At 41.9% G+C, this 23,017-nt stretch overlaps 1 protein-coding gene across 1 annotated transcript in view; it reads left to right on the top strand.

Annotated features, from left to right (window-relative positions):
- The first annotated feature begins 2,464 nt into the window (after positions 1-2,464).
- CD6 (CD6 molecule) overlaps positions 2,465-23,017 on the top strand; it is a 242,109-nt gene continuing 221,556 nt past the window's right edge. The window contains exon 1 of the mRNA XM_069233268.1: positions 2,465-2,611. Within this exon, the coding sequence (XP_069089369.1) occupies positions 2,551-2,611 (61 nt within the window). The 5' untranslated portion in view covers positions 2,465-2,550. The remainder of the gene's footprint in view (positions 2,612-23,017) is intronic.

Raw genomic sequence — 23,017 nt, forward strand, 5'->3', positions numbered from 1 at the left:
GGGTTGGGGCGCCAGGTGTGAACGAGTGAAACACGAAAGGCAGTACAAAATTCATGTGGACAGAATATCGTGTCAAAAATATCGAGGACCAAAATGTCCAGAAGGTAAGTACAAGTAGGTAGGTATAGATTTGTTATTTTTACCTCCAGATCTACGTCCCTTCACAATATAGAGATCGTCCCGGTACATACAGATATGTGGAGTTATATAAAGTAAAACTTTGCTTACCCATAGAAACTTACCTTCACCATATTCTTGTCCTGATATTCTTGACGCGATGTTTTATCCACACAGTATTTTTTCTGATATTTTCTCTAAACACCGGGGGCACTGGAGGCCACTTTATGAAGAGGACTGCGGCCTTTGCCTCCAGCTCTCTGAGCTTCTCTCTGCAGGCAAAGAGAGGGAGAGAGACAGACAGAGAGAAGGAGAGAGAGAGAACGAGTGAGAAAGAGAGAGCGAGAGGAGAGAGAGAGAGAACAAGTGAGAAAGAGAGAAGGAGAAAGAGCGAGAGAACAAGTGAGAAAGAGAGAGCGAGAGGAGAGAGAGAGAGAACGAGTGAGAAAGAGAGAGCGAGAGGAGAGAGAGCGAGAGAACAAGTGAGAAAGAGAGAGCGAGAGGAGAGAGAGAGAACAAGTGAGAAAGAGAGAGCGAGAGAAGGAGAAAGAGAGAGAAAACAAGTGAGAAAGAGAGAGCGAGAGGAGAGAGAGAGAGAACAAGTGAGAAAGAGAGAGCGAGAGAAGGAGAAAGAGAGAGAAAACAAGTGAGAAAGAGAGAGCGAGAGGAGAGAGAGAGAGAACAAGTGAGAAAGAGAGAGGAGAAAGAGAGAGAAAACAAGTGAGAAAGAGAGAGCGAGAGAAGGAGAGAGAGAGAGAGAACAAGTGACAAAGAGAGAAGGAGAAAGCGAAAGAGAACAAGTGAGAAAGAGAGAGCAAGAGAAGGAGAGAGAGAGAACAAGTGAGAAAGAGAGAGCGAGAGGAGAGAGAGAGAGAACAAGTGAGAAAGAGAGAGCGAGAGAAGGAGAAAGAGAGAGAAAACAAGTGAGAAAGAGAGAGCGAGAGAAGGAGAGAGAGAACAAGTGAGAAAGAGAGAGCGAGAGGAGAGAGAGAGAGAACAAGTGAGAAAGAGAGAAGGAGAAAGAGCGAGAGAGAGAGAGAGAGAGAGAGAGCGAGAGAAAGAGAGAGAGAGAACAAGTGAGAAAGAGAGAGCGAGAGGAGAGAGAGAGAACAAGTGAGAAAGAGAGAGCGAGAGGAGAGAGAGAGAGAACAAGTGAGAAAGAGAGAGCGAGAGGAGAGAGAGAACAAGTGAGAAAGAGAGAGCAAGAGAAGGAGAAAGAGAGAGAAAACAAGTGAGAAAGAGAGAGCGAGAGAAGGGGAGAGAGAGAACAAGTGAGAAAGAGAGAGCGAGAGAAGGAGAAAGAGAGAGAAAACAAGTGACAAAGAGAGCAAGAGAAGGAGAAAGCGAAAGAGAACAAGTGAGAAAGAGAGAGCAAGAGAGAAAACAAGAGACAAAGAGAGAGCGAGAGAAGGAGAAATAAAGAGAGAACAAGTGAGAAAGAAAGAGCAAGAGAAGGAGAAAGAGAGAGAGAGAACAAGTGAGAAAGAGTGAGAGAGTAGGAGAAATAGAGAGAGAACAAGTGAGAAAGAGAGAGAGAGAGAACAAGTGAGAAAGAGAGAGAGAGAGAACAAGTGAGAAAGAGAGAGCGAGAGAAGCAGAAAGATAGAGAGAGAACAAGTGAGAAACAGAGCGAGAGAAGGAGAAAGAGAGAGAGAACAAGTGACAAAGAGAGAAGGAGAAAGTGAAAGAGAACAAGTGAGAAAGAGAGAGCAAGAGAGAAAACAAGAGACAAAGAGAGAGCGAGAGAAGGAGAAATAAAGAGAGAACAAGTGAGAAAGAAAGAGCAAGAGAAGGAGAAAGAGAGAGAGAACAAGTGAGAAAGAGTGAGAGAGTAGGAGAAATAGAGAGAGAACAAGTGAGAAAGAGAGAGAGAGAGAACAAGTGAGAAAGAGAGAGCGAGAGAAGGAGAAAGAGAGAGTGAACAAGTGAGAAAGAGAGAGCGAGAGAAGGAGAAAGATAGAGAGAGAACAAGTGAGAAAGAGAGCGAGAGAAGGAGAAAGAGAGAGAGAGCTTGACTGGAAAGATAGAGACAGGAAGAGAGCGAGGGCTGGTTTGAACAAGTTTGTTGGGGCTGCTTTTGGTTCCCAGTCTCCCCAGGTGGGGACCGAGTGGTGGTAGAAGAGAGCTCGAGTAGAAAGAATGAGAAAAACAAGAAAAGGGGAGGGGAGAAAATAGATCGAAGGAAGTGAGCGCTAGATGGGAAGAAGACCATTAGCGAGCGTGAGACAGAAAGCAGCGGGAGGGAGGGACAGAAAGGGGAGGAGAGAACACGAGATAACCAGTAAAGGAAACAGGAGACCGACACGAGCGAAAAGTAGAGCATGAGGTAGAGGAGAGAAATCAGATGTGAGAGTGAGAGTCAAGGAAACACGAGGTGCCGAGAGGGGTCTCCTACCACTCCGCACCCACTGCTTTGCGACTCCTTGAAGCGCCATGTCTCTAGCGGGGAAGTACTGGGGCCTTCTTGTCGCTGCGGCCTTCGTGTCTGGAAAAGGTACGAGAAAGTCTGGTCTGGTTTTTCCACTTACTGATGGGTCTCCCAGAACACGCGCCGCTTTCACCCTACGTGTCCCAAAGCGTGCGCTGCTTCCCACCTCCTGTACCTGCATTTCAAAAGATGCGTTGCTTCCTGCCTCATGGTACGTGTGTCCCAGAAGATGCACTGCTTCCCGCCTCCTGGTACCTGCATCTCAAAGGATGCGCTGCTTCCTGCCTCCTCGTATGTGTGTCCCAGAAGATGCACTGCTTCCCGCCTCCTGGTACCTGCATCTCAAAGGATGCGCTGCTTCCCGCCTCCTGGTACCTGCATCTCAAAGGATGCGCTGCTTCCCGCCTCCTGGTACCTGCATCTCAAAGGATGCGCTGCTTCCCGCCTCCTGGTACCTGCATCTCAAAGGATGCGCTACTTCCTGCCTCCTGGTATGTGTGTCCCAAAGTGTGGGCTGTTTTCCACTTCCTGGCACCTGCGTTTCAAAAGATGCACTGCTTCCTCCCTCCTGGTGTGAGTGTCCCAAAGTATTTGCTGCTTCCCGATGTCTGGTACCTGCATCTCAATGCGTGTACTGGTTCTCACTTCCTGGTACGCGTGTTCCAGAGTGTGCGCTGCTTCCCACTTCCTGGTATGTGTGTTCCAGAGTATGTGCTGCTTCCTGCCTCCTGTTACGCATGTCCTAGAGCATGTGCTGCTTCCCACCTCCTAGTAGCTGTACCCCTGATCATGCGCTGCTTCCCGCCTCCTAGTAGCCGTACCTCCGATCATGCGCTGCTTCCCGCCTCCTTCCACATTTATCCCATGCGCTGCTTCCCACTTCCCGGTACCTGCGTCTTAAAAGATGCACTGCTCCCGATTCATGGAACTTATGTCTCAAAGCTTGCGCTGCTTCCCACCTCCTAGTAGCTGTACCCCTGATCATGCACTGCTTCCCACCTCCTAGTAGCTGTACCCCTGATCATGCGCTGCTTCCCGCCTCCTTCCACATTTATCCCATGCGCTGCTTCCCACTTCCTGGTACTTGCGTCTCAAAAGATGCACTGCTCCCGCCTCATGGAACTTATGTCTCAAAGCTTGCGCTGCTTCCTACCTCCTATTAGCCGTACCTCCGATCATGCGCTGCTTTCTACCTCCTAGTAGCCGTACCTCCGATCATGCGCTGCTTCCTACCTCCTAGTAGCCGTACCTCCGATCATGCGCTGCTTCCTACCTCCTAGTAGCCGTACCTCCGATCATGCGCTGCTTGCTACATCCTAGTACCCGTGCCTCCGATCATGCGCTGCTTCCCGCCTCTTGCCACATTTATCCCATGTGCTGCTTTTTGTCGTCTAGTTCTGGAATATTCTTAGAGGGAGGAGCTCCTTCTCCCTAGTCTCATAACCTCACTGTACCTCCTGGAAGCACCCAGTTAATGGTTCACTTTCTGGTCATTTCCAGATGACATCCTTTGGTTACACATAGGTGTTTGCTTGGAACAGAAAAAATATAGACATATTCAGAAAGGTGTTAAAACAAACTCTTCCCTATTGCTGAAAAATTGATACTCTGTAGCTACTGCTTTGTTTGACAATGTAGGAATCAATGCAATGTTGCATTTCAGCGGTATGAACACAGGGGTAAACATAGTTAACATATGCTTTGTCGCTAAGAAATTATAACCTACTTGTGTTTCAAAGAAGTTTTTGAAAGCTAATTTTTTGCCTTTTTAACATAAATACATCCATTGATACAGTACATGAGTAAAGGGTGAATTCAATTCTCTTCTTAGCTATAAGTTATGATTTATCTTTTAGTTCCTCCATTTTCCAAGCTTCTGTTTTTTTTATTTCTGTCTCAACCAACGCTTCTTATTTACCCACATTTAAAATAGAAATTAATAAAAATAACAGTCTCTCTGACATCCCAGTGAGACTCCCAAAGCAAAATATTTAGGTTCAAGAAGATGGGCTTGCAAAGTCCATCAGGGAACCCTTTCCTGAGCCCTAAACTAGAGTGTGCGGAGCACAAGAGTGAATTAATCTTATACGTACCTAGAAGTGATAGAACATTTGAGAATTGAGGCCTAACCCGGAAGCACCAGCAGAGACCAACCACCATGTTTTTACAAAGATTGTGCATTGAAGAATTACACTTACTTCACCCCACAACTGTCCTTTGACCTTTCTGAGCCGTAAGTTTATTTTACTGTAGTTGTTCGGTATTTTGAGCGCTACGCCACTCCACCAGTAGGACTGGGCCTGACGGTCTATCGCCATCCACAGCGAGAGTTTAGATTTCCAGGTTCTGTGCTCACGGGTGGATCATCGCGCACGATTGGTTCCACCATTCAGACTGAAAGCAGAAACTGAGCATGGATAAATCATGTCATTGATTTACGTACTCATTCATTTCAGGATGAGTGGCTGATTTGTGAAGGAAGGTGGGCAGTGGAATGGAAATGTCCTCTCAAAAATTCCAATACAGACGTTAGGAGTCAATATTAAGCCGAAACTTTCACTAGAATTTAGCAGGCTAAAAACATTGGTGACGATTCAATCCTTCATAAATTTAATATCATGTGTCTTCATAAATTTAGTATCATGTTATTTATTTTTTACATAAGGTTAGAAATTTGTAATTTAACTCAGAAGAGGGAATCAGAAAAATGTGTAATTTTTCATTTCATTTTATGATGTGGGTATTTTATTTTTTAACATTTTCGGAATATGCGTGCCATCCACACTTGTTATTTTTTTGTTTTCAGATTGTTGTTTTTTTTCTCACAAAAAACTTTTCTTGATTTTTTTCTAGCTTTTGAATTGTGTATCATTTTAAAATGTGTTGCTGTTTCCATGTTGGTTTTTTACAATATATTTTGTTTGTCTGACATTTTGTTTGTAATATAATTTATATTGACTGACGTTTTTACATTGTAAAGCACATTTATTTGTGAAAAATACAATAGACAAGGCGTCTTATTACGGTGAGTTTTAGGAGTTTTTAGGTCTTTTGCTATCATAGTGTTCTTATAATAGTCTCTGTCGTGGCGTCAGTGGCCACCGTTTCACCGGATACAAAGAGCCAACGCGCAGGCCTTGCGACATCTTAATTTTTTGCAAATGTTCTCCGGGTATTTTTTCCTATTGTTGAAGTCTTTGCATTATTTTCTTCAGAAATTAATTTATTTTACAAATCAGGCTAACGATTTATATAACAGTTATGGTGGTAGTTCTGTCTGCGTTTGCAGAAGTTGTCGCGCACCAACCGTCGCGAGGAGAACTTGGGCACATTTCTAAGCTGTGGTCTGTGAAGGAAACAGAGCTAGTTTGATGACTTACACCACAAACACTGAGGGAACCCTACCTGAGTGGCAGCTCTTTGTACTTAGGCGTTTGTGTATTGTAATTGGGGCTCCCGGTTTTATGGTATTTAAAAAAAAAAAATCAGTTTATATTTATCCATATTTATTTTGTGTTTTGTGAATAAGAGGAGTCAAAAATGGTGCATTTCCACATTTATTTAACTAATTTATTTAAGAGACATGCATTCATACTTTGATGGTTGTTGCGTTTTAGCAAATTCAACAGTCAAATATAACAAAATACTGCACCCACAAGTGAACTTTTGCAATTTACTACAAATATATTTTAACACACGCCTGTATTTAAAGGTATCTTAACCTGTTTTTTAACTTCCCATGCTGTCTATCTGCTCATTGTCTTGAAAATTCATAACAGGCAGCATGGAAAGTCACTTCTTAGAAGCACAATTTTCAGTTTTTCCACTTTTAAGAATAAATATAGACAGGAAACTCATTGCTTTTATCTTTAAAAATCAGTAAATATTGAAAACTGGGAGTCTTAATTGTAATGCATATAAGGTACACGCTAGACCCTTCTTACCAACCTGGAAGCTTTAAAGCGTGTGTATGATACCAGCACCAGACTACTACAATGGGACCTGACCAAACATCTCTTACTGAAGAAGAAATGTACCACCGGCCCCACAAAACACCCTAAATAGACTGATCGCATGAAAAAACCTGCAGTACCTTCCAGTGAAAGGAAATACAAACAACAGACAACAAAAGACATATATCGAACGATGCATATCAAAGTAGACGAACCAACATCTAAACAAACCAGGGCAGCCCTGGTTTACAAAAGCAATTTCTGATAAAGTATTATTATAAGGTACTCGTTACCGAAACTTTGAAGGCTCGTCCCAATCAATCAATCAATCACTGGAATTTGTACAGCGCTCGGCTGCTTCAAAAGAAGCGTCCCGACACTCAAAGCAAAGACTGAGTACAAGACCTGACATTCAAATCTAGTTTTGACCAAAAAGCCAGGTTTTTAACTCTTTCCTGAAGCGGTGCTCGGACTCGGCCATGCAGAGGTTGATAGGCAGGATGCTCCAAAATTTGACCGGCCAAACTCCGAAGGATCTACCACCCTGTCGTACTTTGGAAAACTTGGGAATGCGCATAAGTTGGAGGTGGCTCCTTCGTTAGAAAAAGACAATCTGATCGAGTCTAATCCAAAGATGACACCTTTCAACCACTGGACACCAAACAGAGGACACCACCCCACATACTCACACCCGTGAGCCTGCCTTCAACCTTCCCCTTCCCGCCACTGAACCTACCCTTAGTAATATTGAACTGAAATCCCAACTAGAAAAATAGAAAATAAATTATTTGTGCAAATATTTGGACATAATAGCTCCTCGACTGATGCTTCACTGCCAGCGGTTGAAGTATGTCAGTGGTGGGCACATTTTTTTAAAAAAAAGTATACCGTTTCATCTAAGGAAAATGGGCTGCATATAAAAAAAATATATATATTCTATTAAAAGGCAATCACAGACATGGTGGTCTCCTGACCTCAGCAGGCCACAATCCCTGTGATGGCTGCTATTACTAATGGGTCGCAAATTGTGACCTACCTCATGAGGTAGGTCTATTTGCAAACCACTGGGAATCGCAAATGAAACTCAAAAGAGTTTCATACATTTGAAGTATTGATTTCCTCATAGGGATTCTCAGGAAATCACAATAAGGTGATAGCTATTTCAAATCTCCCTACATGTAGCCCTTAATGTGATGATCAGTCACAGATATCGAATGTACGTGGAGGATATCTACACACACTTAATGGTCAAGAAAAACTAGGAACAGCCTGGCTGCTAAGCACACGCAAAGATGTGTGTATTTATGTAAGGTAAGCGTGTTCCACAGCGTAGCTGGGGAATAACGAAGCAAAAGATGAGATGCAACACGTATCATCAACTCTTCGCTTTGATAAAATAGGATGAAACGCGTTGAGCGGCACCCAGGGCAGGAATTTAGACTCCATTTTGAAGCCAAGTTCCCATCAAACTTGCAAATGAACAAGATGGCTGCCTCCACCTTTTCCAAATAGTTTGTAACTAAAGATGACTGTTCCGCCTACTCCAACCCTACTTATGGCATAATTTCCGGAATTTCCTACAACAAGCATAACACAAAATACCCCAAATTAAGCAAAATATGTTGCCTTAAAATGTTACCCAGTCCTAGTTTCAACAAGGAGGGGGTTGTAACAGGAAGACATAGCAATACAAAATGGTGAAACAAGTTTACAACATACTTAAAAAAGAAATAAAAATGTTGCTAACCCTAAAAAATGTTTTTAATCGTTATGGAAGTTGTGACTCACTTGAAATGCAGCAATATTTTTTTTGTATGCAACAATGAACTGTCTGAGGTGGGCAGTTGAAGAATACATTCATTCATGGTCTTGGGAACACCAATGATTTTATCTGACAATATATTATAGGTGTGTGTATTACACAGATGGAGCAAACTTATTTTATAGACCTCAGAAGGAAGAAGGACTGATCAGCCCCGTTGGGATTTGATCCTGTGACCTGCCCACAAATTTTATAATTCTTAAAAGGACAAAATGTAGTTTAAATATTAAAAAATTGCAGATATTTTATTTTAGGGGCATGTTGTGCTTACTTCTCCTCTAACAGCCGTGAGAGAGGACACAGAGCCGAGAAGACCAAATGACATCCTCTTTGAGGATTATGTTGTAGATTTAAACATTGTGTTCCCTGTGTTGATAGTAGCAGGTCTCAACCCTTTGCCTTTCTTTTCACTCCTGAATTTAGTTTAGAAAGGTGTAAGTTTTGTTGTTTAAATTCAAGTTAGACACAAGTTTTATTTGATAGTCACTGTGGCCAGTCAGCGGGACGGGGTTCTTGCAGATGTGGAATTGGAGGGGCTCAGGGTGGGTCACAGTCATCTCTAACATCATTTGTGCACTTTCTGCCTCTATCCAGGCCATGGTCTGACATACTTTGGTGCCACCGACTAGAGGCGCCTTCAATTCTTGATCTTTGTTTACTCCACTTGGTCGTTTAGCTTCCGCCATTGATTCCTCATTAAAAAGGTTTCCCATCAGACAGGCTTCAAGGCGCGGGTTAGAAAGTACATCACACTACTGGTACAAACTTAGAATTTTCTTGCAGTTCCCCTGCACACAGCTGCTGAAAGACACGGTCTCTGCCAGAGCACTGAGGCTGGCTACCGGTTAGCCAAGATTTGAACGTACCGAGCAAGTTGGCGCTCAGTGTGGTCAGATAAGACTCGGATGCCTGGTTTTAGATCACAAGCCAAAAGTAGCAGGACAAGTGCATGTGGGCAGGAAAGTACAAAGCTAGACACAGAGCAAATGTACTAAGATTCACGCAATCAATGATGTGTGCATATCAGGAGCAGTGCACTGCAAGATCAAAAATAAAATATTGCACCTCCATGCTTACGAGGGCACACCACTGACATCATTGGTGATGCAAACACAAATAATGTGCTGCTTGCATATGGTTAGGTCAGAATTAGTGTTTCACCAGGGGCCACGGGTCCTCATTGAGCGCTGTCTTGTGTGATTTGTGAACTTCAGAGAAACTATTTGCTGCAACTGTGACCCATACGACTGCGGACTGTGGAAGAGTGATGGGACGTCACCCATGCTACGTCACCTTCATTGTTTGCATCTATTTGTGTTTGGTTCTAGTTTTATGACCAGTGCTAGCCTGCACTGCTTTGTTGGACTATAATTACTCCTGCCATGTAAGGGCCACTTTTCATGCATTATTGTAGGTTTTGTGTGGCATTTGCTGCACAAGTACTTTTGCAAGTGTAAGTTGATTGACACTAGTGTTTGAACTGATTAAAGTCACATACCGTTACTTTGCGTTATGCTAGCAGTCAATGTAAACTTTAGTGAATTAGGGGCAGAGAAGGATCTGAGCTCCTGGCAGAGGGCAGGGTGGCGGGCAGGGCACAGGGTAGTAGGCAGAGTGAAGGGGACCTGAACAATTTCTGCTAATCAATGATTCTTTAGCTCTTGACTAGTGGTGGCCAGCTCATTCAAGCCAGACTCAAACAATGCAATATTGAGCTTGTCCCGGTCCTAAGCAGCTAAGCATGCTCTGAGCCTCAGCAGGGCAGGCTTTCTCTCTGACCCGAACAAAGATTTACTCAGATCCTAACATGCTTTACTCCCTCACAGGGTGCACCTTCTCTCCGATCCAAACAAAGGGCCTCATTACAAGTTGGGTGGTTGAACCGCCACAACTCCAATACGGCGGTGGTGAGGCGGCCATCAAGCCAGCAGCCTCACCATCGCTCTATTACGATGTTTCCACTGGTCAGCCCGGTGAAAACAGTGTGACGGCATTGGCCTCAGCTCCTTAGGGAGCCGAAGCCAATGCTGTCGCACACAGCAGTCTCGGAATGAATTCCGAGGGTGCTGACAGGGGGCCCATGCACTGCCTAAGACATGGTCATGGGCAGTGCAGGGGCCCCCCAGTGTCCCCCAGCACTGCCTTTCCACCTGCCTTTTCATGGCGGGGACCCTGCCATGAAAAGGCTGGCGGAAGGGGAAGTCATGATCCGCACAGTGGTGCCGAACTCAGCACCACCATAGCTGATCACGACTTCGACTGTCGCCAGCCCATCGGGATCCCCGATCCCAGTGGAGTTGGCATCCTCCTGGTGGTCCAACTGCCAGGATCATAATCTGGAGGTTGGACCACCAGGAGTGCGGCGGTCCGACCACCACAGCGAGTTTGGTGATCCCAAGGCCGCCAGACTCGTAATTAGGCCCAGAGAATTATACAGATATGAACACGCTCTAGACCCTTACAGAGCAGACTTTCTCTGTGACTTGAACAAAGATTTATCTAGATCCGAACAGGCTGTAGTCCCTTATAGGGCAGACTTTCTCTCTGACCCGAATAAATATTTATCCAGATCCAGACATGCTCTAGACCCTCACAGGGTAGACCTCTCTGACCCGAACAAAGATTTATCCAGATGTGAACACACTCTACACCCTCAGAGTATGAACCTTCTCTCTGACCGAACAAAGATTTATCCAGATCCAGACATGCTCTAGAACCTCAAAGGCAGACCTTCTTTCTGACCTGAACAGAGCTTTATCCAGATCCGATCACACTGTAGACCCTTACAGAGAAGACCTTCTCTGTGACCTGAACAAAGATTTATACAGATCTGACCACTCTCTAGAACCTCACAGGATGGATCTTCTCTCTGACCAAACTAAGATTTTTCCAGATGTGAACACACTCTAGGCCCTCACAGGGCAGACCTTCTCTCTGAGCGAACAATGATTTATCCAGCTGTGAACACGCTCTTGCCCCTCACAGGGCAGACCTTCTCTCTGACCCGAAGAAAGATTTATCCAGATGTGAACACGCTCTATCCCCTCACAGGGCAGACCTTCTCTCTGACCCGAACAAAGATTTTTCCAGATGTCAACACGCTCTAGCCCCTCACAGGGCGGATCTTCTCTCTGACCAAATTAAGATTTTTCCAGATGTGAACACACTCTAGGCCCTCACAGGGCAGACCTTCTCTCTGAGCGAACAACGATTTATCCAGCTGTGAACACGCTCTAGCCCTCACCTGACAGATCTTCTCTCTGAGCGAACAACGATTTATCCAGATGTGAACACGCTCTAGCCCCTCACAGGGCACACCTTCTCTCTGACCCGAACAAAGATTTATCCAGATGTGAACAGGCTCTAGCCCCTCACAGGGCAGACCTTCTCGCTGAGTGAAGAAAGATTTATGCAGATGTGAACACGCTCTATCCCCTCACAGGACAGATCTTCCCTCTGACCGAACAAAGATTTATCCAGATGTGAAGACGCTCTAGCCCCTCACAGGGCAGATCTTCTCTCTGACCGAACAAAGATTTATCCAGATGTGAACACGCTCTATCCCCTCACAGGCAGACCATCTCTCTGACCGAACAACGATTTATCCAGTTGTGTACACACTCTAGGCCCTCACAGGACAGATCTTCTCTCTGACCCAAACAAAGATTTATCCAGATGTGAACACGCTGTAGCCCCTCACAGGGCAGGCCTTCTCTCTGAGCGAACAAAGATTTATCCAGTTGTGAATACGTTCTAGGCCCTCACAGGACAGATCTCTCTGAGCAAACAACCATTTATCCAGATGTGAACACGCTCTATACCCTCACATGGTGCACCTTCTCTCTGAGCGAAGAAAGATTTATCCAGATGTGAACACGCTCTAGCCGCTCACAGGGCAGACCTTCTCGCTTACTCAAACAAAGATTTATCCAGATGTGAAACTGCTCTAGACTGCCAACAGGGCAGACCTTCTCTCTGACCAGAACAAAGATCTACCTAGATCCAAACACGCTCAAGCTGAAAATCTCAATACCGCCTCAGCTTTTTAGTGTGAGGCATACGGTACTTGTTACTGTTTCTAAACACTATGAATAACAATTGTTACTATTACCCAATTTAACAAAGCTCAACAAATCAATGATAGCCTAAGCTGGCCTTCCTGGAGTCAACCTTCGCCCAGCAGCTTATACCTGATGTCAGCATTGAGGGTTGGCTTCGTGATGTTCTACAAACGCCTAGAGTCAAGACATCCGAGGAGCTGCACAACACAGTAAGGCCAACATTGAAGTCTTGGTGCATTCTTTTGAATTAAGAACACATCAGCCATTCCATCACCACATTGGCCTTGGGCCAAAGTCTCTTTGGTGTTACTTCTGCACAACACTAGCGTTTCCATTTCAACAAAGCAGTCTCAAGCCGCTAGGTGCCCGCACAAGGAAACTCTGCATATGACGTGTGAGAGGGAAAACGAGCAGGTGCATGATATAGATCTAACGGACTTTCGAAGAAGCCCAGGAGGCTAGTTCTCACCAGTGCCCTTCTTCATATGTGTGAGATATGGACCTTAACATAAAATGACTGAAAAGCTCACAAGTGCTGATGCCACTGTGCACAGATTGTCACAAACATACAATTGAAGAGAAAAATATAACTGTCCAGTAATCATGTAATGCCTCTCTCTTCTGTCCCTGGACCCCAATATTGTAGGTGTTACCTAAACATCTAGGGGCATCTTTACGAGTTCTGTGTCACCTTTTTTGACACTCTGGCAGCACAGATTACATAATCATATCTACGAGGCCACGCAAAGCCACTTTGTGTGGCTTTTCGTGGCCTTGTGCTCATGGAGTGAGGCAAAGCAGTGCAAGTTTCTGTAGTGTCTTACACTGCATCAAGGGGGCATTTCCAGATTCACATGCATGTGTCAAAACATTACGCCTCTCCTGGGAGGCGTAAAAAGGAGAAATATATTTTTTCTCCTCATTTTTTCGTCTTTCTATATGTGCTGCATTCTGCAGCACACATAGAAAGAGGAAAAAGCCTCACAGGATTGTTTTTGTGCAGGAAGGTCTCCCTTCCTGCTCAAAAACAATCCTGCATGCAATGCAGGCACTCTTGAACCATGGTGCCAAACCGGCGCAAACTCTGGGGGAAAGGAAAGGAATGCGTCGCTTTGCATAAATATGGTGCATTCACGCCCTTTCACTTTGGCGTGGAGCAGCGCAGCAAGATAGCTTGCGTTGCTGCCCTACACCAAAAACCCATGAATAAGGGCCTGTCCGTTCTTCCTAAGGACGCCTACAGAGCGGAGGTGGCAGTGGCACCCTGATTAATTCCAACCTGGGCTACAGAAATGCTTTATGCGAGTGTCGATTTGCATATCAATTTATGCAACTACGAGGAGTCCAGAGGGCATCTGTGCATGTTAATTTTGGCCTTTACAAGCGGGATCATGTTTTACACTGAAGGCAGGACACTGGCTGCCAGTTAAGGCCACCGTGAGTTTCAGAATTCTCAATCTTGTGTAGAGATGCCTCTGGTGTCTGGCTCAAGATATCGTGAAAAGAGGATTGGTTCAGCCTTAGCCTGAAAGGCCTTTGTGATCCAGGGGTCTTTCTTTTGTTGGTGGTCTCAAGATCCAGATACAAATCTCCTAGTGATGAAAGGCTCTCCATATTCAAATCTATATTTTTGAAACAACAAAAGGTGCACTCCAGCTACTCCGACGATGCACATGGATCTAGAGAGAATGAAGGCTGCAAACACTGATCTCTGCTGGATCTCCCTATCTGGAGATCTGGAGTGTTGCTATCCAGGAATGAATGATTCACTTCTCATATAGGCGTGTGGACTCAGTGCCATCTCAGTGATAACCAATTAGAATAAAGCACATCAGTCGTTGCTTAGTGTCTTTTGCAGAGGAGATTTAACCTCTCTGGTGGTGCTGGATTGCTTTTTTTTTTATTTATGTGCCTATGTTGCCTTGAAGCTATGAAAGTGGAATGCTGCTTCGATAGTAAACAAGTAATAAACTACAAGATAAGAAAAGCAAAGTCAGTCTTTTCCATCACATTTTCAACTCAATCTATCTCACATAATGAAGATTTGATCAGTTGTATTGGACCAACCCACCATGACAAGTCTTATGCCTGTTTTTTAAAAACAGGAGTTTTTCTCAAGAAAGTGCTGAGGGGCTCTTGCACTCCAATCTTTATCTGCAGAATTGTGGTTTACTGGGACGTAGGCAGAGAAATAATCTTACCTGGCATGGAATCGCCAGCTCGATTAAGTGATAATGAAATCACCTTGTTAAACCGGGCTTCATGATGATTGAGGAGTTCTTGACTCACTCTTGTATTTATCACAAAATTAACGTCAGTGATAATTATTGAAACTGAACTTTAGGGTAAAAACTGAAATTAATTTTGTGTGAAACATGAAACCAATTCCTTGCAATAAATTAAATCTAATTATTTAAAAAAAACTATCTGTATTTAAAAATAACAATCCGTGTCAAATAGGGCAATAATTTAAGACAAAAAAATAAAATAAACTATTCACAAAAAGTAGTACATTTTCTGCAAAATAAAAAAGCTGAGGTTGTTTAAAATTTTAAACTGATTTTAGCAAAACTAATGTAGTTTTTTTCATAAACGTAGATGATTTATGTGGAGTCTGTCACTGATTTTGACCCTTACCTCAGTTTTATTAAAAATCTGCAAAGTTCTGCTCTTTTAGTGAGCAAGAGAACAGATTCTTTGGGCCTGGCAGTGAGTGATTCTGCACTTGGGCACAGTTCCATATGTCTATCTGCATGTTGGCTGTATATGTCTCCTCAAACACATCTGCAGGAGACTGGTTTCTGTAATAAGTGATGCGCTTAGACATTTACACTTCCGATATGTTTGACAGGTTATCAGTCTGTACCTACAACTATCATACTGAAATATTGGCCCTGCCATGAGGCGTGGTTCCAGTCAGGTGGAGCCGTGGTACGGTTTGTTATGGTATGGCCAATAAGTGACCTATGTAATGCCATGGTGGGAATATTTTAAATCTAGTGCTAAATATAGGCAACATGTTGCTTCAGACAGGAGGCCCAACCAAGGTTGCTTATAGAGATGTGTTATCCAGCACATACCTTTAAAGAACGTCTGACGCTCGAGTGGTCGTCTTCGTGCATAACTGGCATAGGTGCCTGCTTCCAGATTTGGTGCACTGTCCTAAAAGAGACCACCTTTTGAGTTGTAACTCCTCTGATTGCCTCAATCACACTTAAAGGGATGAATGAGTTTTGGGGAGACCCCCTTTGGTGAAAAATTATTTTTTTCTGGCAGAAGTCTCTCTGGACAAAGTACTGTGTCCTGAACCAGACCTGCCTGGCCACTGGCAGGCAGTGCAGACTGACCCCTGTTGCTGAATTATGGTCTTTGCATAAGACATTGAAGTGGGGCCCTGAGGATCCCCCACTCCCAAACCCCCCATGAAGCTGCCTGTTATGAGTCCCAGATCCCAGGAAGTCTCTGACCACACTGCTTGCTTTCCAACTCACCCTCCTGAGAAGACCCAGATCAGCAACACGTGTATTATTCATTTTTGTGCCATATTTAGCGCAAAGCCCCTCATTGAGGCAATTTAACTACCGTTCTTTCAGACACAACAGACACCACTTCTCAACTTTTTAATGGTGAGAGGTGTGTGGCCAATCAAGATCCTGATATATAAACCTTTACAGCTCATTGGCTGAGATATATAAGATATGTAACCGTGCATAACCTTCACAAATATCACCTTATTTGGAGTTCTTTGAAAAATCAGATTTTTTTTCCTTAAATTAGGGTAGATTCAGGGACAATACTTTTATTGTTTGCTTTTATTTAAAAAAAAGTGAAAAACACAAATATGGGACAGCAATTGTGGCTGCACTTGTGGCCGTAGTAGGCAACTTACGGGTGTTCATCTTGATAGGCACAATGGATTTCATTAGTGGCAAAATAAGTGTGCAGAACACTTCCTTGATACACACAGTAAAATTGAATAAAACTACAGATGGGAATGAAACATCATAACCCTGAAAAAGCGTTCTATAAATAATCTTTGTCACTTTGGAAAACAATCTGCCAGTATAACATTTAAAACTCCTGAAAGAATTGTAAAACGTAAATCTGGCAGTAAAACATTTTAAACTCCTGACAGACTAGAAAAACATAAATCTGCGAAAAAACATTTAAAACTCTTGAAAGATTTGAGAAAGACAAATCTCTGTCAGTAAAACATTTTAAACTCCTGAAAGACTTGAAAAAATAAATGTGTCAGTAAAACATTTAAAATTCCCGAAAGATTTGAAAAAAATGAATTTGTCATTAAAATATTTCAAACTCCCGAAAGACTAGAAAAAAATAAAACTGCCAGTAAAACATTAAAAAACTTATGGAAGACTTGAAAATAATAAATCTGCCAGTAAAACATTTATACCAACTGACAGACCTGAAAAAACATAAATTTGTCCGTAAACATTTAAAACTTCTGAAATGACAGAAAAAAAATCTTTACTCAGCCCTCTTTTTACTACTGCAATATGGGGTGAAATTTAACCAAGACAACAAGTGGAGGTTGGTTTACTGGGGTTGTAAAATTGATTCTATACATTTTAACAACCTCCGAAGGATACAATATATTTATTAGTTAAAAACCAAAGGTTACAGAGACTTGTAGTTAGGCTCACATTTTAAATGTACCCAGTCATAGAAATTCACATGTTATAGTTAGAGTTCTTTCACGTAACTATAACTCGTACCCTAAAGTAACTATAATTCGCTTGCCATGCACTGCTAATTATCCCACAAATTACGGCACTGATCATATCACTGATAATATCAATGTAATATTTGCAGTAACATTTTTGACGAAAAAACTGCTTGGCGGGGGCGCGAGTTATAATTACCTTGGGCAGGAGTTATAGTTAGTTGAGGTAACTAACTGGTGAATTTAAAAATACCCTCTGGGAGGGGATCCAAGTGCTTTTTAAGTGCTGTGCCCTCTAATTCACGCTCAGAAGTTGTGTAATGTGTTTGTGTGATACACCTGCAAGGCAGCCGTTTTGAGTTACTCAACGATTGCTTTTTTTCTTGCAAATTAGTTTTTTTCGGTAACTTTGTTAAGGCAAGTCCCGTTCATTAAAGACTTTACTTCAAGAATTCAGTTAATTTTTATTAATTGCACAATTACACTGCTAACAGATTCGAGTTCAGCCACTTTACAGCTTTTTATTGTGCAAACCAGGAGAAAATCTCTAAATCGGATCTGTAAACTGCCCGGGTGCTTTTAATTTTCACCGAGATGGGTTTTGAGCGCAATCATTTCTACTTTTCTCTGTATTTTTTTGTGGTCACTGTTGTTTTGAAGCGGTGAAAATCCTTGTTAATTTATTGTATATGCAGCCAAAACAGTTATTTCGGCTGCTCCACAATCAAATGGAACAAACTTGCACAACTTTGTAATATTTAAAATGGTATAAATTAACATTTATATGTAGTTCAGACTCAGATTTGAGCCAGTGCCATGCGATTGATCTTCTCGAAGGTCAGATGGGTGTGTTCTTGGGCAGAACGAACACATGGGTTCCCGTTTGCAGCACGAGTTGCCCAGAAATGATGCAGCACAGCGGAAAGAGAAGACGTAAATCTGCCGGGAAAAACTGGGATTACATAACTAAAACTTTGTTGCATTCTTCAGCAAAAAAGTGCGCTGCAAAAAATGATCATTTTTGAAAATGGTGTCAATGGCTGATAATAAGATGTAAGGCAGAAGGCTTATTGCGCCACCTTGTGGATGCACCAAGATACTACTTCAACGTGCCTGAAAATTACTTTTTCTTCTGTGTTTGAGGAGCTCTCCAACCGGCAAAGTCATATTTTTCCTAGAGTTTTGAAAATCCTCGGTCTGGCCCAGAAAAATATTTTGGGAATTTGTAGAAAAGCATTCTATTGTGGATACATTTCAGATGTAATTACTGTCTTTCCAATGTAGGGTAAGGTAGCTCCCACTGTGCTTTCCTGGACAGGGGATAGTGAGACAGATTGGCCTATTTGTGGCACATGTGCCAGCCTAGGGTGGCAGGGGCATGTGCAGATGGTAGGAAAGAGACAGGAATCAATGTGCGGCACTCACAAAGAAAGTCGTAAATCTGCATTATCAAATTTACACCTATGTGCAGGTGTACGTTTCCTGCTTTCTGGAATTCACAAACATTCCCAAGAACGCGCGTGAAAAGCTGTGCCAGGCTTAGGTTTCCATGTATATTTCTGGGATGGTCTGCGATGCAGGAATCCACTCTGGGGAAATAGGATCCCCTGCGCAAACTCCCAATATTTTTTTTCCATCACTGTCTCAACAGATATTGCGCACACCATATTACGATCCCATGATATCCTATGGGAATCGTAATACGGCGGATGTTTGTGACTCAGTAACCCCATCTGCCAAACTATAAATCAGGCCATTAATCTCATTAATGTGTCCTTGCGTAGTGTAACTGGTGCGCATGTGAAGCGCTTCAATACCTTCAGGCTGAGTTTCCGTTAGTTAAAAAACTGCAAAAAAAAAAAAAAAAATCCCTTCCTATACATGCCCAGCAAATCCAGGGGTGATCTGATCCCCTTTCCATTCTCACTGGCGGGAGTAAATCTCTGACCCTTAGCGGGTGGAAACGGGGCAGAGAGGTGTCTCTTAACAGAGCCAATAAACAACCATAAGCATATTCTATATACTGTAGCGGTTACCTGTTTCTAGGCACTACTGACTTTGGTAGCTCAATGCTAGAATCACACAGTTTGGTTAGGTGGCGATTGCAATTGAAACTTCTGCATTCTACAGACAGCGACTTGACCTCTAGTCCTCAAGTCTGACCTGGACACCAGCAAGCACATCACTGCATCATTTGGCAGCTTTTTAAAAACTTTTTTTTATGAATGTACAAAATATATATCAAAATAGAAATTCTCCATAAACATACACTGCATAAAATCCTTCATTCATAAAAAATCCACATTTTAGCAAATGTTGACAGATAATTATTAATTAAAGCATACAGTGGTTCTAGTGACGTGACTGTACACATTTTCATCTGACAATTTAAATCAGATGGTACTTTGGTTGACTTCAAGCGATGCCTTATAAGAGAACATTTAATCGACATGGAAATTAATAAACCTCCTTTTCGAATGAACTAGTTAATTTTGACTTGCTGTGTATCCAAATAATATTATATATGGATCAGATAAAATACTAAGTTCTAGTTGTGAACAAAGGAATGTGCATAGAGCAATTAAAAAAGAATGAAGTTCATTCCAAACAACTATCACGTGACACCAATCCCCGAACACTGTATGAAATATAATATACCTAGAGGGGAAGGCTGAACAAAACATGCTGATGATCTTAGAATTGAAATGCAGCATTCACCTGGAGTAAAACTACATTCTCCTAAAATCTGCAGCTTGAAAAGATTCATAACAGAAATTAATAGTTTCTAACCAACCCTTCGGTGATATTTTCAACCCTGTTTCATTTTCAGTGTTGTTAAAATGTCGAAATAGTGGACAGAATCTTACGCCAAGATGCTCCTTTGACTGAAGCTTTGAATAAGGATTTTAAAATATTATGTGGACTTTCATCATTTAATATAGAAACATTCGAAAAATGCCTTTAATATGTTGAAAACTAAGCCGCCGCTAGTGTCTGTTTTACGAACAATTGATTGAAGTTGTTCCCATGTTTTCCATGCTGTATTACATATAACATCTTTAACTAACTTAAAGTCAATGTGTGCCTATATTTGGTGGCATAACTTCTAGAACAAGACTCAAATACTTACAGTCATTCAAAGTCATTTTTTTTTCTAACAGCAGGCGTGCAGTGTATAATATTCAATCTTATTTTGGAAGTCTGGTGATTCTTTTTAAAGTCAAGTAAATGAGGCAGTGATTCATTAATCTTTGCATATATCTTAGAAATATTCAAATTACAAGAACCTGCAGCGTTGATCAGGTGAGAAAGAGAGTTAACAAGTGCAGTCTGTTAATATAGCCATAGATTCACCAGTACTAACCCCCATAGTCCTTATCCAATTAAACATTTGTTATTTTTAATGTTGAGCATTAACCCCTCCTGAGGAAGTCTATGAACATTCAATCAATCTTATTGAAAAGCTTTTTGAAACTTTACAAGGAACATTTAAAACTTTAAACATAATGAGCTAATCGATTTGTAAGGCTCTCAATAATTGCCTTTGGTAACGTTTGGCATGTATCAAGCAGTATTTATACTTTCAGGAATTAAATTAAATAAAAAAAAACTATTAGTAAAGTAGGCAGTCACATATATGCCTAACTATTTAACTCGCTTCGATGGGGTGACTCTATATTTCAAGTTGTTAAGTACATTTTCTACTGTTGCTTTAAACAAAAGGGTTCCAATTTTCTGAAGGTTAACTTTATACCCACAATTTGTGGGGATTCATGGGTCCTCTCCAGTGTGTAAGCAGTGTTAGATTTATTGACCTTCAAGTAAAGAATCGTGGCATGAGTTTATAGTTCAACTTTTGCCATCCCAAAGAATGGAGGTATAATGTTCTGATCCGTGTGAATAGCGATTGATAATGGCTCAATAAACTGAAATATGAGACACCCCTGATGAGTCCCCTTGAGTAATTTTGATCTTATTTGCTTGCTCCGAGTTAATTATGATCACGGCAGAAGCTTTAGAGTATAGAGTTTTTAACACTTTATAAATCGTTGTGGGCAGGCGAATCTCTGGCACTTAGCAGTACCCATCCTGCCAGTTTCATCACAGCGGCCATTTTGTGTGTGCGACTTGGGCATCTCAGTTCACTTGAATAGGGCGTGAGGGAACTGGTCTCTCAGACAAAGGGGTATAGAGAGTCATGGGTGATCCCAATAATTCAACAAAACTGTCATAAAATGTTCCTTTTATATATATTTTACTTTTTTCCCTCTCTCAATCACAGGTTATGTGATTTATTGAATCACATTAACTGACATTTTGCAAGACAGTGTACAGGATCCTGGTGATTTTGTCCAATTGATTTTGGTTTGAAATACTTTGAATAAGCACCTTATTCTGAGTCCAGTGAGAGAATCCCCAAGTAAAGCTTTGTGGTGGAAATACCGTTACGCCACAGCTCCCTAATTAACAAGGGGCGTTTTACTGGATGGCCCCACATTTTCCCTATTGCAACGGGAGAGAACATATAATCAGTCTTACTGACCATTAAGGCTGCTCAGTACTCCACTTTCCTGACAGTTTCCTGCTACAAAGTCCTACAGGTAAAATCTTTGAGAACTGGTGCTGGGAATGTGATCTGAAGCAACTGTAAAATCATGTGCAAAACAATTTTCCCAAATTTCAGTATTCCCGCAGAGGTTGTAATGAGCCAGTTATGCTATGGTAACATACATAACCTCTTCTCAATTTATTGTTCTCCACTAAGCGACGACTTGTGAGTGAAAGAAAATGGGATTTCAGATTAAAATAATGATGTTTAAATGTGATTTATAAGCTACACTATGACTAAGTGGCTGTTTGAGACCGCAAATTATTTGTTGATATGGTTTTGAATCAGTACTTGATGAGCAGAATTATGTTTAGAATTCACCTTTTCTCACTATTTAGCTATTTTGTTAGAATTGAGGATTTATTTGGTCAAATTTTGTATATTTTCCTTAATTGTCCAGAGAAAGCCTGAAACACAGTAGCCCATCAAAATGTAGCATTGATTTTTTCCTTATTCGAACCTCAACCCTTTTGTGAGTTAATATTTAGCTGTTAGAACTCTTAAAAGGACTGCAGGGTTTGGCTTCTGCTGTGAAGTAGTTGAACTGAGCCCATTGAGTGTGACCTTCCCATGATGGAGAGAATGCTTGTTGTTTTTGCCTTTTTGTACAAAGTGTATAACCTTATTTAAAAGACAATGTATTATTTTGAATAAAATGGAAAATACATTTTTGATAAATACATTGTATTTCAATCTGTTGCTTGATTTGCAATTCTTAGGTGTATGAGTATGGAATTGTAATATATGTATGTCATCAATGAAAAATGTAATTTCTTTAATTGGAGTGTATGGGAGATTGAAGGTAATGATGCATGTTAGTACTGGTTAGAATACCCTGGCCTTCGTAACCATTTTTGTGGGGTTCCACTACTAGCTCATTGTAGCTCACACACAATATCCTGTCACATGTGCAAACCCTAGGGGCCTGAGTTTGTCAGATAGGTCACTCTGTCACGAACGTGACGGATATCCTGTTGGCCTTAGTACATCTGCATTACATCCAAAGCCACTTCTGATAAGCTGGATGCGATACCCATCATGTTTGTGATTAAGTAGCCTATCAGCCAACCTCTAAATCAGGCCACTAATTAGATGATTTAAATTTGATTACAGATTTGAACTTCTCAATTCAAGTTACATTTACCTTGTAATTTTTGCTCTGGTCCATTTACTAAACCTTAGAACTAAATTATTAGATTTATGAAAGAGGTCTCTTCAGTAAACCCATAAGAATCTCAGCCTATGAGTTACCCTTTCTATTGTATACTATAGAGATAACACATTCTTCTCCATAGCTTCCATAGCTATTCTCCTTGCAACAGTAGAGACAGTTCAGACTGACA

The sequence above is a fragment of the Pleurodeles waltl genome, chromosome 4_2 (genome assembly GCF_031143425.1).
Source record: "Pleurodeles waltl isolate 20211129_DDA chromosome 4_2, aPleWal1.hap1.20221129, whole genome shotgun sequence".
Classification (NCBI taxonomy): Eukaryota; Metazoa; Chordata; class Amphibia; order Caudata; family Salamandridae; genus Pleurodeles; species Pleurodeles waltl.